Source organism: Oxyura jamaicensis, chromosome 3 (assembly GCF_011077185.1).
Source record: "Oxyura jamaicensis isolate SHBP4307 breed ruddy duck chromosome 3, BPBGC_Ojam_1.0, whole genome shotgun sequence".
Classification (NCBI taxonomy): domain Eukaryota; kingdom Metazoa; phylum Chordata; class Aves; order Anseriformes; family Anatidae; genus Oxyura; species Oxyura jamaicensis.
Window position 1 is genome coordinate 52,086,693 of NC_048895.1, and position 16,281 is coordinate 52,102,973.

General features: G+C 37.7%; 1 protein-coding gene across 14 annotated transcripts in view; it reads right to left on the reverse strand.

Moving 5' to 3' along the window:
* Window positions 1-5,227: 5,227 nt before the first annotated feature.
* Window positions 5,228-16,281, reverse strand: part of SYNE1 (spectrin repeat containing nuclear envelope protein 1) — a 301,148-nt gene continuing 290,094 nt past the window's right edge. For 13 of the 14 annotated variants that reach the window (XM_035322952.1, XM_035322962.1, XM_035322953.1 and 10 more), the window contains 4 exons: window positions 15,342-15,554; window positions 14,812-14,904; window positions 12,921-12,979; window positions 5,228-6,490 (listed from right to left, as the gene is read on the reverse strand). In XM_035322952.1, the coding sequence (XP_035178843.1) occupies window positions 6,250-6,490; window positions 12,921-12,979; window positions 14,812-14,904; window positions 15,342-15,554 (606 nt within the window). In that variant the 3' untranslated portion in view covers window positions 5,228-6,249. The remainder of the gene's footprint in view (window positions 6,491-12,920; window positions 12,980-14,811; window positions 14,905-15,341; window positions 15,555-16,281) is intronic. The other variant, XM_035322958.1, reaches the window with a different exon arrangement.

A 16,281-nucleotide genomic window follows, 5' to 3' on the forward strand; every position in this document is an offset into this window, starting at 1 on the left:
CCACCATTACCTAGACTAGTAAGGTAGCATCAAGGTTACTGGACTAAAGACTTCTGTAGTGAAACCTCTGAATATAAGGTGCACCCTTTTTTCCCCAACCCACAAGATAAATGTTCCAACTCCCCCCTTCCCCAGCATAGGCAATAACTGGCTCTGTTGAATTCTGCGGTCGCATTCTGCATTTCTTCTTCTCAACTCTGCTCTTATCTCCCAGAATCATCCTATACTCACTAAATCCTGATAGGATCTGTGGTTTGAAGAGTGTGAGAACTGTTTCTGTTATGCCTTTGAACACACACTCAGATGCACATGATGATGATGGAGAGATGCTATCAGTTGTAAACAGATTTCTCAACCACAAACAGCACAAGACTCTGAGGAGTGGGGATGATCATTCATACAACAATCTCAACTGCTTTGTCCTGGTTCAATGACCAGCTGTTGGAGAAAACTCTAAGAAGAGAAGGACAAACTACATGTATTCACATGATTTGCAGGGGAACTGGAAGGATGACAAACTAGTGGAGACAGACTATTGATCTGATGCAGAATGAAACTATTATCACTATTGGAACAGAGTGAGAGGATAGGTAATGGGTATCATCAGGTTCATAGCTACAAGCAATAAACATACACTATTTCTGTCATATTCAGATCACTTGTACCCCTAACACCAGTAGACATTTCCAAATATTGCCCTTTGGATTTTGTAAAGCACAGCCCACAAATTAAACTACATAAAAAGGTGCTGTAAGCTCAGGGAAAATGGAGCTCATTATTTTGCACTTTTATTGTTATAAGTATAGAGCAGATGATGTCTTGATATTACCACACATTCTGGAGTTACTGAGCTAACAGTTTTGATTACACCTTTGAACACCCACTATCTATGAGGTAACTTCAAGCCTGATAAGTGGGGTTCACAGTTACAAGATCCATGAAGTTGCAGGGATGATTACAGCATGACAGCAGCTGCTGCATTTATCTACAATAGAAAAAGGCAAAGATATAATACAGCAATGACTGGCATTCCTCAAGATGCAGTCTACATGCACTTTCTTTAGGCCTGAACACATGTCTTGGACCCAGAGTTCAGTGGCTTCTGAATCACTTTTTCCTATGCTTTGCAGCCAAGGCTCCAGGCATGTTACCAGACTTCAGTTGGTAACTTGGAGTCTGCCAACCTTCTGTTGGCAGACTCCAAGTAGCTGAGGTGCTTTAGAATAAGGGCATCTCAAACACAGGGCATCTCAAACACTAATTTGTGTGTTTCTCAAAAAGTTTTTTTACACCTAAGTCTCCATTAGGCTCCACTTGGAATATTGCATCCAGGTCTGGGGTTCCCAGCACAAGAAGGATGTGGACCTGTTACAGCGGGTCGTGAGGAGGTCCATGAAGATGATCAAAGGGATATAGAACCTCTCCTGTGAAGAAAGGCTAAGAGTTAGTGATGTTTAGTCTGAAAAAGAGAAGGCTCTGGGAAGACCTTGTTGCAGCATTTGAATACTTAAAGGGGGCTTATAAAAATGGACAGCAACACTTTACTCAAGTAGATAATGATAAGGACAAGGGGTAATGGTTTTAAACTGAAAGAGGGGAAGTTTAGATTAGATGTTAGGAGGAAATTCTTCACTCAGAGAGTGGTGAGGCACTGGAACAGGTTGCTCAGAGGAGCTGTGGATGCCCCATCCCTGGAGGTGTTCAAGGCCACGTTGGATGAGGCCCTAGGTAATCTGATCTAGTGGGTGGCATCCCTGACCATGGCACGGGGCTGGAACTAGATGATCTTTAAGGTCCCTTCTAATTCAAGCCACTCTGTGATTCTATGATAAGTCCTCTTTGACATTCTCGCAGTGAGACAGGTAGGCAAAAAGAACAGCTTGACCTTAACAGGAAAAGAAAGATGACCAAGCTGTAAAGCTGTCTAATACCACAGTCTGTAATGCTTGAGGGTATTTTGGGTGTGTTTTTTTCCCCCTACACTTGCCCCATTAACCCTAGTTCATGCTATGGTGATTAATACACATGTTGATACACTGAACTTTGCAACTCAAGTTAGATCTTCAAGTCACTAGTACTCATTGGACGATTTTTGCTTTATTGGGATCCTGTGAAGTTTGGGCATCCTGTGGGTATTTGTTTCAGCTTTCACTGCTTTGTGCCAGCTCTTAGGATCATGATCTAGTTCTGCAAAACACATTTGAAGTCATAATGGAATCAGTTCAGGGCTGGGAATACCTTTTAGAGGAATCTGTTTCTCAAACCACTTTAACTGTTCAGATGGAAACTTTGTCTAGAGTTGAGATTGAAAACTAGAAAGTCAGAAGCCTGAGCTGGCACTCAAGAGACCCTTAACATACTGTCACAAACTTCCTATGATTCCCTTGAGAGAGCTCACAAACAGACCTTCCTATACTTGAGGGTATAGGAGGTTTAAGGTTTACAAACAAGTGTTTTCCAGGTCTGTGACATTATGAATTCATTATCAATTAATTATGAAAAGTTCCTATGATCTCACATCAGCTATGCCCTACCTCTTTAATGAGGTTAACCTCCATTCCTTCTGCAGCTCATCATTTTCTTCTCAGTCTTCCTAGACTGAACATTTCATGTTCAGGGGAAAGAAGAGGGCATGACCATTATGAACAAGATGGAACTATTCTACCCGCCACCCCTTCCCGGTTTTAGTGACTACTTCCCCAGACTCCACTGGGAGCTTGAATGAGGTGCAAAAGTTCTGCTTTCCTTTTATAGACAAAAGGCTATTCTTCCCTAGGTCTAAGGGAAGTGAGTATGGCATTCAGACCATCAAAAGAGAAAGCTACTCTGACAGATACAAATTTTGCAGAAGTCCGTAGCTTTCTAAATGTGAAAACAGCAGTACTAGAGACAACCACACCTGGCTACTTTGCTGCAGTTCCACTTTCTTGTATATCAGTCTCCCCCAATCTTTGAAAGTTACCCAGAACTCTCATTTTGCTGAGTTCAGAAATAAGTCAGGTGATAGGATGGTTTCAGAACTCTCATACCATTGGAGTCCCTCTGATCTGTTTACATCGCTGTCCTTTCATCTCACACTTTCAGGGACATCTATCACTTCTCACTGTGTACAACAGAAGAACAAAGATTCCTGAAGACCGCTTTCTGCCATTATATATGTGTGTATATGTGGATGCACTCATACTATGTCATTTTTTGTAACAACTTTACTTCCAAAACTCCTTTGCATAGCCTTTTAACTCTTTAACAACTGAATAATTGTCATTTTCTGTAGGTGGTAGCCTGTAGAATGGTTGTTATGGTTTGAGAGGACCTTATAATTAGAAGAACCCTGAAAGCTTGCTGAGGTTACTTTCAAAAAAAAAAAAAAAAAAAGCAAAATCTTTAGGTGAAACCTTCTGAAAACAAGTATTTGAATGACAAAAGCTAAGGGTAGGGGGAGATAAAAAGAATCTGCAGATAAATGATTGACATGCAAAAAGCCAGTGGGTGAAATGACAGTTCTAGCTGAAGGAGGAAATGTGGAAAAATGATGTGGTTAATAATGGCCACAGCACTAAGGAGAGAAGAAGCTAGGAATAGAGAGGAAGATGACTGTTACAGCACTGAGTAACATGGAGTGTGAAGGAACAGAAAGCCAGAAATGTGGAAACAGCTGTAACAGCTCTCCCTAGGCAGTCAGCATGGAAAATATTTTATAAACATATGTTAGTCTCCACCAACTTTACCCTTTCCCACTTATATTGAACTACCTGAAAAATCATCTCCAGGGACAGTAAATGCAGTAAGGAATCAAAATGATCATGGATGAAGCTGAGTACAAGAATAAATAATCAAAAACCACCACAACAAAATAACCTCTTCTGCTTTCTTCTATAACTTCCAATAAGCCAGGCTCTCTTTTTCATCCATTGTGCACTTCAGACATAAGTTACAGGGCAGCAAGGGCAAGAGTCAATGATGTACACGTAAGAAAAAGGTCAATAACACCATCCCAAACAAGCAAACAGTTCACACTGCTGCTCTATAAAGTAGGGCTTCCCAGCAATTTTTGAAAGAGTAGCATCTTGCTTTCTGGAGTTAGAGGCCATCCAGCTCCAGGAGAAAGTTTGATGGACCCTCACATGCTCAGGTTATTACAAGAAACTCATGATTTAACTACTGGGGACAAACAACAGAAAAACAGAGATAAGGAGAAAGCTAAAGACGACAAACTGTCAACAACAGTGAAAGATGCAAAGCTGCAAAGAGGAAGGGGTTGGGTCAAAAGGTAAAAAGTTCAGTTCTGAATGGGTCATATACAACCAGAGACTTCAGGAAACTGTGACTACTGAATAGCAAAACAGCTGACAAAAGTCAAATGTTGGGTTGCCGTTCAAAGCAGGCCAGGTGCTACCTTTTATAATTTAAAGTACTTTATTAATTGTATCTGATATCATTCAAAAAGAACTGTCTTCTTTGCATTTCCCTCTCCCCCTTAACTAGCTGCCTTCAAAACTCCCCACCTCTCCCTCAATTTTTAAATACTGTAAGAAATTAACACAGGTCTCACCTGTGGCTTTTTTTTTTTTTTTTTTTTTTTTTTTTGTGGTTCCTTCAACAGACAGCTATATAGATAAAACTTTCTTTCATAGTTTGATAATCACAGGCTATCTACTACCCTTTAGATAACATCTGCTTCCATGAGATCACCAACAGTAGAACGAGCAATAGAATTTAGAGACAGCCTTGGATCCTCCTCACTAAATTAGTCTTTTAACTCTCAATAATGCTCTATTTTAAAAAAGAAAAAAAAATAGCATTCAAAAAAAAATTAGCTACTGAAAACAAAGACCAACTGATGAAAGGATGTCTAAAGAATGCAGAGATCTGGACTAACCTGTCTAAGGTGAGCGAACTACCAAATTATGAATGTAGGTGCATTGATTACCATTGACATAAATTATGTTACTATAGAAACTGATATCAGAAAAGAGAAGAAAGGTCAATTTCATGAATCCATCAGACTTCTTACAAATAATAGCTAATTTTTATACCCTGAAAGTGTATTATTTATTTTTGTCTGCTCAGAATCAGTGATTATAGCTACTAATCTAGCCTAGCATAAATCCTGAATACCAATGAAGGAAACTAGGTCTTGAGAAGAATATATACTTGTGTCAATCTAAGTCTAGGTCTCAGACACTGAAGATATTTTGTTGATGTACAAATCCTTTCCAGGAAAATGTTACACTTATCTGAAAAGGGAGCTTTATTTCGGATCCTCCAAATGCTGTAGTTCAACTCATGATACTGTACAGTTTATGTAACACTTTCCCATGTATATTACCATTTGTCACATTTTCCAGATGATTTTATTCTAACAGCCAATACTGTTAAATTGTTACAGCATTTTTAATTTCTTAGAAGTGCAGCATATGAATGTTTTCTTTTTTTTTTTTTTATACCATACATATCTCATTCTAAACTTAGAGGTTTTCATAGTTGTCCTTAAAAAGCACGTAGACAAAATATTTTATGGTATCTATAATAAATGCAAAGAAATGAATACAAACAAAACTTGGCTTAGCAAACTGTACATACATAAATATGTTCTTAGTTTTTCAACTTGACATTCAACATTTTTCCTCATAAAACTTTTTATGATCTCATTTATTACATCCATTTTTTAAACCTTAAAAAAGTGCTTCTCAGATTTACACCTTGTACATCCAAAGCAAAGGCTAGATCACCATGCCCAAAACAGAAATCACAGGGAATAATACGGTGCCATACAAGATCCTTTAAAATTGTATGATACAAATGCTCTAAAATTTCTTAAGCATTAGTTATTTTGCATACTGTAGATACTGAGAAGGTATTTAACAAATACAGGCTCATAGCTCATACAGAGCAGCACACAGGAAAAGATCTACAGTATCAAGTCCTTGGCTATGCATAGTACAGGGCAATGGCCTGGGTATAAAGTGGCTAAAGGATCCAGAATGCTGGACAAAAGGACATTTCCCTTACTCATGTTACATCTTCCTTAGTGCCCCAGATGCAAATACTGAAGTAATGCTACTCAGGTAATAAGTTGCGTAGTTTGGTACTCATATTTGTTATTGTCTGAGTGCCAGCAGAGAATGGTATGGAGACAGTGGTGGCTGCAGGAGACAGGTAAAGCTGCCACGCTGAGTCCTGTCACCCTTCAAAACCATCCTGCCACCTGGCAAGTACTCCAGCAAGATTGCCTGCTGTATCACAACTTCATAATGGAGGTGGACCATTCATGTATTTTAACATGGGATGGAAAGAGCGGGCAAAGTTATTGGCCATAGTACAGCTGTAGTCCTCCTCGGTCATCGGCACCAGGCAAGCCAGCCCAATCAGGAGCAGCAAAAGGAGCTGAAGTGGCAGAGCAGCTCTGAGGACTCTGAGGAAAAAGGATGGGTGCTGCCATGTTGGCCCAGCCTCAGAAGGGGAGGAACCTGAGCCACCTCTTATGGACCTGAGAAAAGAAGATGGACAGGTGAATACTCTAAGACATTACTACAGCAGAGGTTGCACTGAAATACTTAGCTGTCCCTGAAGGCTGGTGTAGGATTTGTACACACTGATTGACAACAGCAGAGGTATCTTTCACTGAACATGCTATTTCCCCAGCTGTCTTAAAAGACCCCATGTTTCTAGACTGGATAAGAAAAAAAATAATAATAATAATAATAATAATAATCACGAGGGAATGGGCTTTGTGACACCACAGCCCCTTCATCAGTTATGGGGAAGACTCTACACTTAACTGTGCTCTAGAGAAGGGGAAAATAAAAAGTGGGACGTACTTGTCACATATGCTCACTGCACACTGCCTAAAAAAGAATCCTTTTCATTTAAAATGACAACTGTATTTGGTTGCAGAAGTTTCTAAATTAATTTCCTTTTATACTATCCGCAAGTGTATAATGCAATAAGATATAGTTAAATCAATATTCAGATAATTAATACACCAATCTTCAGGCAATGGGGACTCATTTTCTACAAAGCACATTGTATTTCGAATCTTGCATTGGATCAGCAGTTAAAATCTATTTGCTCAACTGACAAGACATCTGAGTGATTCTATCCCTTGTGTCTATGGATCTGTCTTTAAATGGCACATATCTATCAGAAATCCATGGGAGACATTTCCAAACATTTCAAATGGGTCACTTCAAATTAAGCACAAAAATCCTATACATTCTTAATAAAGGATAAAGAAGCAGATTTCAAATTTTACCTTTTGACTGAAACTGATAGAGCTCTAACACACAGACAACAGATTTTGAGGTAAATGGAGCACTCAAAAGAGAGATTTTGCAAGTGATTATCAGAACATGGGTGATCTGAGTGTGCTAATTAAATAGCATTGTAAAGTATTGTATTTTAGCACTAGGCAAAAATGGAAGAACTTAGTGTCTTCAAATCATTGGTCTCAAGAAATCTTCCATTCAAATGTTATGTCATGAATTTTGCCATAGATATGTTGCTATAAACCCTATGTGTAGCTGCTGTGGTTGTGAAGCTCCAGAAAACCTATAGTTTGCTAGGGTTTAAGAGGTTAAAATACTCATAAAGATGCACTTAGTCTCAACTTAAAGGTATGGAAGATCAGGTCTGCTGAGGTCAAATGCTCCCCAGTCAGGCAAGTCTTGATGGTTTCTTGATCAATTTGTCCTTTCAATCTTGTCTCACAGATAAATCTGAATCCATGTGAGAAAGCATACAAAAAACAAAATATCATCTTCAAAACTATATGAAGCTTGGCAAAGGCCCCCTTTCAACATGTTCAGGAAAAAACTTCTTCCTGTGCTTGAGATTATTTTTATACGTTGTTCATACATGTGTATCATTCCATTGTAAAGACTTCAAGAAAGCCAGACAGAAAGAAGACTCATAAAAAAAAAACAATTCAAAAGAAAACAAACCACCAACGCTTCAGGAAAGCTAAATGATTAACTTGACCTAAATATCCCAGGATGGAGGGATGATCAAAACGACGGAACACACGTTGTTTTAATCCACGTTATTGTACCCCGGATGGAAAGCTGCTTGTTGAATTATGCAAGATCACGTATTATAAAGGACACATTGAAAGGATATGGCACATTTAACAGCATCAGAGCATTCCATATTAAAGTTCAATTAGATCGGGACTTCTACTGTCCAAGAATGCCAAGACAAAAAATTAATGGGCTGAGGTAGGAACAAAGGGAACAAGGAGTGCTTAATTACCTTCCAAGCATTTGATTGCATAGTCCACCTATTTACCAGGCTCTCACTGTACATATGTTGTTAATCCCAACCAAAAAAGGTTGTATTTCTGCAGTTGGTAACTGCTGTTTCATAATGAGTAAAGAAAAAAATTTTCTAAAAAGCAAAATCAAAAGGCAAAGTCAGCATCTACTTTTTGTTGTTGTTGTTATTATTATTAAATCTTTTCCTATGGTTGCTGTAGCACAATCCAGCACTTTTTGCTTTGTGATTTACTAAAACAAAACAACAAAAAAAAACACAAAATAAACAAAAAATAAAAACAACAAACAGGAAAAAGAATCAACTGTATAAATTGCATGGATGGTCTCAACAAGAAACATGGATTCTCTTTCAAAAATTAAAACAGTTCATGGCAAAGTATATTGAAACTCTTTCTCTGCAGTGAAGTAGGGTGTTGAACAACAGTTTCTAATACTGCATGGGAACAATTCAACAAGCAAATAATGAATCATTATGAAAACATCTTCAGAGGGTAAATTCTAAAATGTTCAAGTGCTGTACTGTCACTGTTTATTGCAGGTACTCCTCTGTAATGGACATAATTGAAAAATGGAATGCTCAGTTCAGAGTGTTTAATGGATTTGGTAAGAAGAGATGGTTAAAAATATCCATACATTGTTAACAAAAAGGCTTACTATAGATAAGAGGCAGAACTCCTATCTACTCCAGTAGGAGAAGGAAAAGCTGAAGTATTGTATGCCAGTTTGGAGAAAAAAATGTAATTTATTTTTCTTGAGCTTGCATCTTCTGTCTCTCTTCTGACTGCTCCACCATTTATCACACAGGACGCTCCTTTTGGATACAAGGAAGTAAGACCACCTGCTGCTCATTCCATACATAATTCCTGCTAACTCGACAAAGGAAGAGGCACAGCTGCAGACCTGGCCAGATGTAAGCTTCTTCATGTCAAGAAATCTCATACTTTAACCTCAGAAGTGCAAGCAATAGTTACCCTTACTTTGGGACTTTAATGTCAGAAAAATTGGAACCCTTTCTGAAGCATTTCAAGAGAGGAGAAGCTAATTTACCAGGCTGTAGATCAGATGGGCAAACTGAAGTCTAATTTCAGCTCAGATGAGTACATGCATTTGAAGATGACTGATTTATTTATTTTATTTATTTATTTATTTATTTATATATTTTGGACAATGAAAATATGGTTGAATTAATCAATCTGGATTGCAGTAAACATCTGAAAGATTATAACAGAATAATTTATCATTCAAGCTAATTATAGGAATAAATAAAGTGAATTTAATGGGGAATTGACTAATGGAATGCAGACAACAGTCTTATATTGAGAGCAGCAGTACTGGGCTAGTAGGATGTTATTACTGGAGTTAATCAAGGATTTCATATTTTTGAAAAGACTACTGCACAAAATATAAGAACTGCAAAATTCATTTCTATGACAGTAGTTGGAAGTGTTTACAAATACAAAACAGGATTAGCTTATTACGCAGAAAGAAGTGGGTGACTCTAGAAATAGACTTAAGAAGTAGGAAAAGGAGCTTAAGATTACAATATGCAAGGTAGAAATAAAAAGTTCTGCTATGCATTTGGAAGCTAACACTCTGGAGATAATGAAGAAAGAAATCTAGACATATTATTTGATAAATAACCAAAAGCCAATGATGCAACATCAATGTGAAAGGTGACAAAAACAATTTCAAAATTTCAGTTCAAGACTTCCAGAAGAGAAAGGGGTTGATTTAACGATATTCTATAAGGCATGAGTCAGACCTCACCTGGAGAAGTTGGTATTATTTTGATTATCATACTTCTGAAAGATGAATTCAAACTTACAGAAGTTAAGTATGAAGTTGAATAATAAATCTGAAGTTAAATAAATATGAAGTTAAAATAACAGGCACTAAGTGAGAATGAGGGAGAAAACAGGTAGAGCCATGGCAATCTAAATGAAAACCTCATGTTTGAACGACTGCTTGGCAATGACTGCCATTACGTGGCTAAAGCCATGGAGAGTGCTGTGGCCTGGTATGCTCCAGGAACAGTAAGTGACCTTTAAATACCCAGTAGTCATTTGGGGAGGCTTGTGGAGAGCAGGAAATGGAGGTTGGCACTGTGGCGCCAAGACTTGAATAGAGCTGCTCAAGAGAGACAATGTAAACACTCCTGAGCAAATTGAACAATTATTTTAATCTTTTTAACATTTGAATCACTTCAGAAAATCCACAGGCACAGATCCAGGTGTGCATTTACAACAGCTCTATTAAACTGATGAAGGAAGAGAAGTTGATTCTTGGATTTGCTTTTCCTACTTTGTACAGCATTACTAATACCTCTCGAATCAGCATTTAATTAAATCCACAATGTAACATCTAGTTTAAACGTATACCTTGCTTAGCACTACACTATGGATGCTTTTCTTTTCGCTGTGATAATAGGGAAGGCAAAATGATATCACATTTGTTATACAGAAGACATGGTCCCTCTAATTTTTAAATGAATTTTCCCTCACAATCTTCTGTGATAAACATTTTAAAATTGACTTTATTTCTCCTGCATACTAAACTCTAACAGGGTTTGCTGATCCAGTGCAAGATCAAACACAAAGTACTCTGATCAGAGGCATGTCAAAATATTAAAGAACACAGTGACAGCTTGTACTACTTTATCAGTTAAAACCACATTATACATCAACCACAACCTGTCTGGCTTGCGCATTTGATTAAGTTTCCTATTCAGTAGTGACTCATTCGTATTCCATGCTTGTCTGAATGACAAATTGAACATTGTGTTGTATCGCTACAAGATGTGTTAATAAACAGTGCTGGAGAGACTTGATCTGAAAGGTGCCGCACCAATGCCACTGCTAGAATAGAGGCTGATCTCAAAGCTGCAAAGCATTGCTAGCTGTGCTCTGAGCCAGCTGCTCACACCTACAACCAGAAACCTCAAAAGGTTGGCAGAGGTTGTTGGACCATACAGAAGAGTGGAAGAGTGCATACAATACGTTGCTTGAGTACAGTGTTGCTAGTGCAAGCATGCTTATCTGCCGAAGACATTCTCTGTTCCTCCTAGATGTTAATGGCTGCAGAGTAAAGCCCCACTCCTCCCTTCTCCCATTCCCTGTGAGAAACGAAATGCCAAGCTGTGTAGCAGACTGGAGAGTTGGAAAAAACTAATTCTTTCTGCATCAGACAGAAAGACGGTGTGTATGTATTTCACCTATTTTCTATGTGATTTCATTATGTTTTGAAGATAAAAAATCCCTAAAAGCAAGGCAGCTTCTTAGTGTCAGTTGAAGTAGTGAAAGATACTCCACCTGCTATGCTGTGTGGTTTTGCCTCTTCACTCACAGTAACTAACTGTACCTGTGGTACAAACTTTTTTTTTTTTTTTAAAGAAGTTTATATGTAAACAACTAAATTTAAGTGTTTTTATTCTTTATTTCATTTATATTTTGCTGAATAAAGCCTTTATTTTGCTTATGGGAAAAAAATACTCTCAAGATATATTTTGGATGCCCGATTATTGCTCAATCACTATATTAAATCTAATGTTGTTTTCTTTCCAACCTTAAATCTTTCACTTCACAGGAGTTAGTTTAAAAATGAAGTAGTTCATGTTATATGTAGAATAAATCATACTTAGGACTTAACTATAAGAACAAATCTATTTTGATCACACTTTCTGATTATTTTGTCTTCCCATTGTGTTGCATAAGATTCTGAAATAGCAAAAGATGTCCACTTTATACATAGTGTGTATATATATGCCTGCATATTTACTGCTACTTTTTTATTATTATTATTATTTGTTATTTTTAACTTTAGAGGCTAGTGATTTGATCGGTAAAAGAGTGAAAGTACACGTATCACACTGACAACAACAAAGAATGCAGAAGCACTGTTAGCTGCAGAGATGACAGGTTGCTGGAGACAAGGTGGAAAGCAAAAAGCTGTAGCTGCAAGTCTGCTCTCTACTGGTCAGAGAGAGATGGGGCAGTGCTGCTCCCAGAGCAGTACACGGATGCAAGCAATTGGCATGAGCCATGGTAGTATTAGCACGTTACATTGCAGTCTTCTGATGGGGGGAGAGAAAGTGACCCCAGGTTTTAAAACCTTCAAATTCTGGCTTTTAATTTTTGAGTCTTAAGTACTGAAAACCCACAAACCGAACAAAACATTTCAGGGAAGGAGAAAAAAATGGAAAAGAAAGGGATGTTAGTATGTCTCATCCAGATCTGTGGGTTTTGTGAATTCTAGAAGATGGTACTGGCCTATTACCTTCCTTAATTTAATATCTAGAGGTAAAGAGGATGATAAAAAGTGTTTGCCATGAACCTACTGGCATTTCTGTTAAATTATGCCAAAATCATCATTAAATATGGCTGTAAAAAACACATGAAAAATAAATGTCTATTACGTGGAATTACTAGGAAGCAAAAGCTGTAGAGATGCAAGAATTATCCAGTATTCCTATTAACAAAGAATATGGAGTAATTGAGAGCACTTTTTGCCAAACTAGTAATAATAGGGAAGTTTTCACTTGTTTAAGTCCTGGCGACTGACAGAGTTGGTGTGGACTGAGGTATCACGGCCAATTTTCATCATCCTCTTGGGGTTCTAGAGCAGAGTGTGGAAACCAGGAGAATAAGGTACCTGCTATGTGGACTGCTGACAGAGGGTCCAGGCTGTGAGAGACTACATTTGCCCCGTGGCTGTTTGCAATGAACAGGGGGTAAAGAAAGAAGAATGTTCAGTCCAGGCAAATAAAGACAAGCTACTAATGAAACTAAATTAAAAGTGCAGCAAAGGAAACAAACAAATAAATCAAATGAAGTGACCAATACCCATGAACCAAGGAAACTGGCTTTTCTTTTCACCTAGTTGAATATGGAAATAATTAGAAAGTTCACAGTGAATTAAAAAATGACAGTTTAGCTATTCCATTTATAAATATATATGTAAAGGATTAAAAACATATATATGTCACTAGAAATTGAGCTCATATAATTTGTGATATGAAATAGAAATAAATTTGATATGAATATGGGAAAATACAGATTTTTCAAAATGCAATTGTGAAAAGTTAGTATTCCCAAAGACAACAACAAAAAAAAAGTCAAAAGGCCTCCTTCTAGTTGTTTAGCCTCTTCTCCACTGCCCTCCACACAATTTTGAAGGCCAAGTAACTCTAAGTGCATTCCTGCACTCACAACTATTTGCTGGAATATTTAATGCAGTTAGATGATTATTGATCTGATGTCATTTTTGGTATTAGTATATAGCATCATTGTATTTGGCGCTGAAATTGTAAACAACATCACTTCAGTCTCCAAAATTGTGAATGCAAAAAGCAGAAATCTGAAAAAACAGACCCAACAGTGGGTCAGTTGTATGACACAATGAATCATAAAATTTAGCTATACATTATGCACAAAAATGAGAAAAAGTAGTCATGTACATGAACGCTAACAAATGATAGATAGATGAATACATATTAAAATGTTAAGACAAAGTCTATTATAAATCTGCATACTTTTTAGAGAGATATTTTATGGTAAGATACTTCTCCATTTCCTGCAATGGTCAGGCATCCTCCAGTTACATCTGTGATATCAGAGTTTTTATTAGTCATTTAAGGTTAAATTTAAAAGATGAAAGCATTGACCTTTGAAATAAAATGTAAAAGTTTATATTGTTTCTTCATTTGAAAAGCCAGTATTCCTTTACATTGTTATACTAGCATCTAAAAGGAAACTAGGGAATGTAGAAACAAACTAAACAAAACAAAACAAAAATCCAAGAGCCATACAGTTTGTCAAGACAGAACTCAGATGCTTTACAAAGTGCAAATGGAAAAAAAAAATACATGATTTTTTAAGAACTAAGGAAAAAAAAGTAAAGTAATCAACCAATAGAATTGCAGAAAAAGACAAAATAATTGCAGTTCCATTTTGGGCTCAGAGTATGGAAGTGTTAAGTACTACGCATGTATGGCTCCATTTCTTGAATTTTGTGCCAGCAATGTAAACAGACAACTCCAGAGTTGCCATCATTGATTAGGTCCTGTTCAACTAGCTGTTTTGATCAATGTTTTATGTCCTTCAGCTCTATTTAGCCGTTCATCGAAAGTCTCAGTAAGACCTACAATGTTCATCAGAAATGAAAATAAATATATGTATTTGAGGTTCTCGATGAAGCAGCTCTGAAGAGAAGGCCAAACAGAAATGGAAGATTGATTATACCAGACAAGACCAGACTTTGAGATGCTGTCATCACTAGAGCAAAATACAAGAGACACAACATGCCATACCATGGTAAACCAACCACACTGACAGCCCTGATTTTAGATAATATTTACCAATTCAAATTTCATGCAGGATGGGATATGCAGCAGGGTTGGGAAAAGCAGCTGTGTTTTTTATTTGGCTTATAACATTTCCTTTCCTATCACGTGAGAAGGGGGGCCTTTCATCTGGCTAGAACTACAGTAGACATCCAGAGCTCCCACGCATTTGATGGCTGAAAGTATATGATGTGAAATTACCGTTCTCTGCCTGCTTGGTGTACTTCGTCCAGATACAGGACTCACTGAGCCTGATGTGTCTAATTCATCAGCAGAAGACCATGAGGATAAATCCTAAATTCAGAAGGAATGGAGCTCAGAAATGCATCAACTAGCCGTTCAGGTAAACAAACTCAATAAACAAACAAACAAACAAGTCCTAAAGTGAAATCCCAGTAGAGTTGTTTCCAAAGGGAAGGAAAAAAGTTAATTTCATGAAATTAATTAATTCGTTATTTTTTTTTATTATTTTTTTTTTTTAAGTTTTGTTAGCAATTTTTCTAAGATTAAGGTATTACATGTTTTCTCTGTTAACCCTGAAGGAAAAGAAAAACCAACATGTAGTCAAAACTTAATTGCTTTAGGTGAAGCATTTTCTACCAAAGTCAATACAGTTTAAAAATAGTACTTTTTAATTTACTTTAAATTACAGGAAGAGGCTGGTTCCATCAAGAACCAAAACAGTGGGAAAGTGCCCAACAAACAGAAAGGAATTGAAAAACATGACTTACCAGTTGACTACTTGAAATGTCTAGAATTTTCTCTAGGTCTTTTATGTGACGTATAACCTCTTTCAAGAGGAGCTTCAGTCTGTTTCCAATGACATGCACCTTTTCTTTAGCTTCAAGGCAGTCCTTGCCTTCAGCATTGACTAGCAATTGGCAGGACATATCTTGCAGTGATGCCACTTTCAACTGAGACTCCAGCAGTTCACGTCTGATTTGCTATTGCAAGTGCAAGCACCAGATTTTTTTTAAAATGGACGTTATTTTGGAAGGAAAAAAAAAAAAAAAAAAAAGAACAAAGCCTGAAGTCATCTGAAGTCATGAAAGCAGTCATTTGAAATTAATTAAATGGAAAGGAAAGATAAAGAATAAAAATGTCCTGTCCTGAGAAGCAACGATGACTTCCACTTGACCAGGTTGCTCAAAGCCCCATCCAATCTGGCCTTGAACACTTCCACAGATGGGGCATCCACAGCTTCTCTGGGCAACCTCTGCCTCACCTCTCACTGAGTAAAGAACTTCTTCCTAATATCTACTCTAAATCTACCCTCCTTCAGTTTAAAGCCATTGCCCCCTATCCTATTGTTACATGCCCTTGAAAGAAGTCCCTCTCTGGCTTTATTGTAGGCCCCCTTTAGGTACTGCAAGGCCTCCCCAGAGGTCTCCCCAGAAGGTCTCCCCAGAGCCTTCTCTTCTCCAGGCTGAACAACCCCAGCTCTCTCAACCTGTCTTCATAGGATAGGTGCTCCAGCCTCTGATCATCCTCATGGCCCTCCTCTGGACTTGGTCTAATAACATCCACCTTTCTTGTGCTGGGAGCCCCAGAGCTGAATGGAGTACTCCATGTGGGATCTCACAAAAGCCAGGAAGAGGGGGACAATCACCTCCTTCAACTTGCTGGTCACGCTGTTTTTGATGCAGCCCAACATACAGTTGGCTTTCTGGG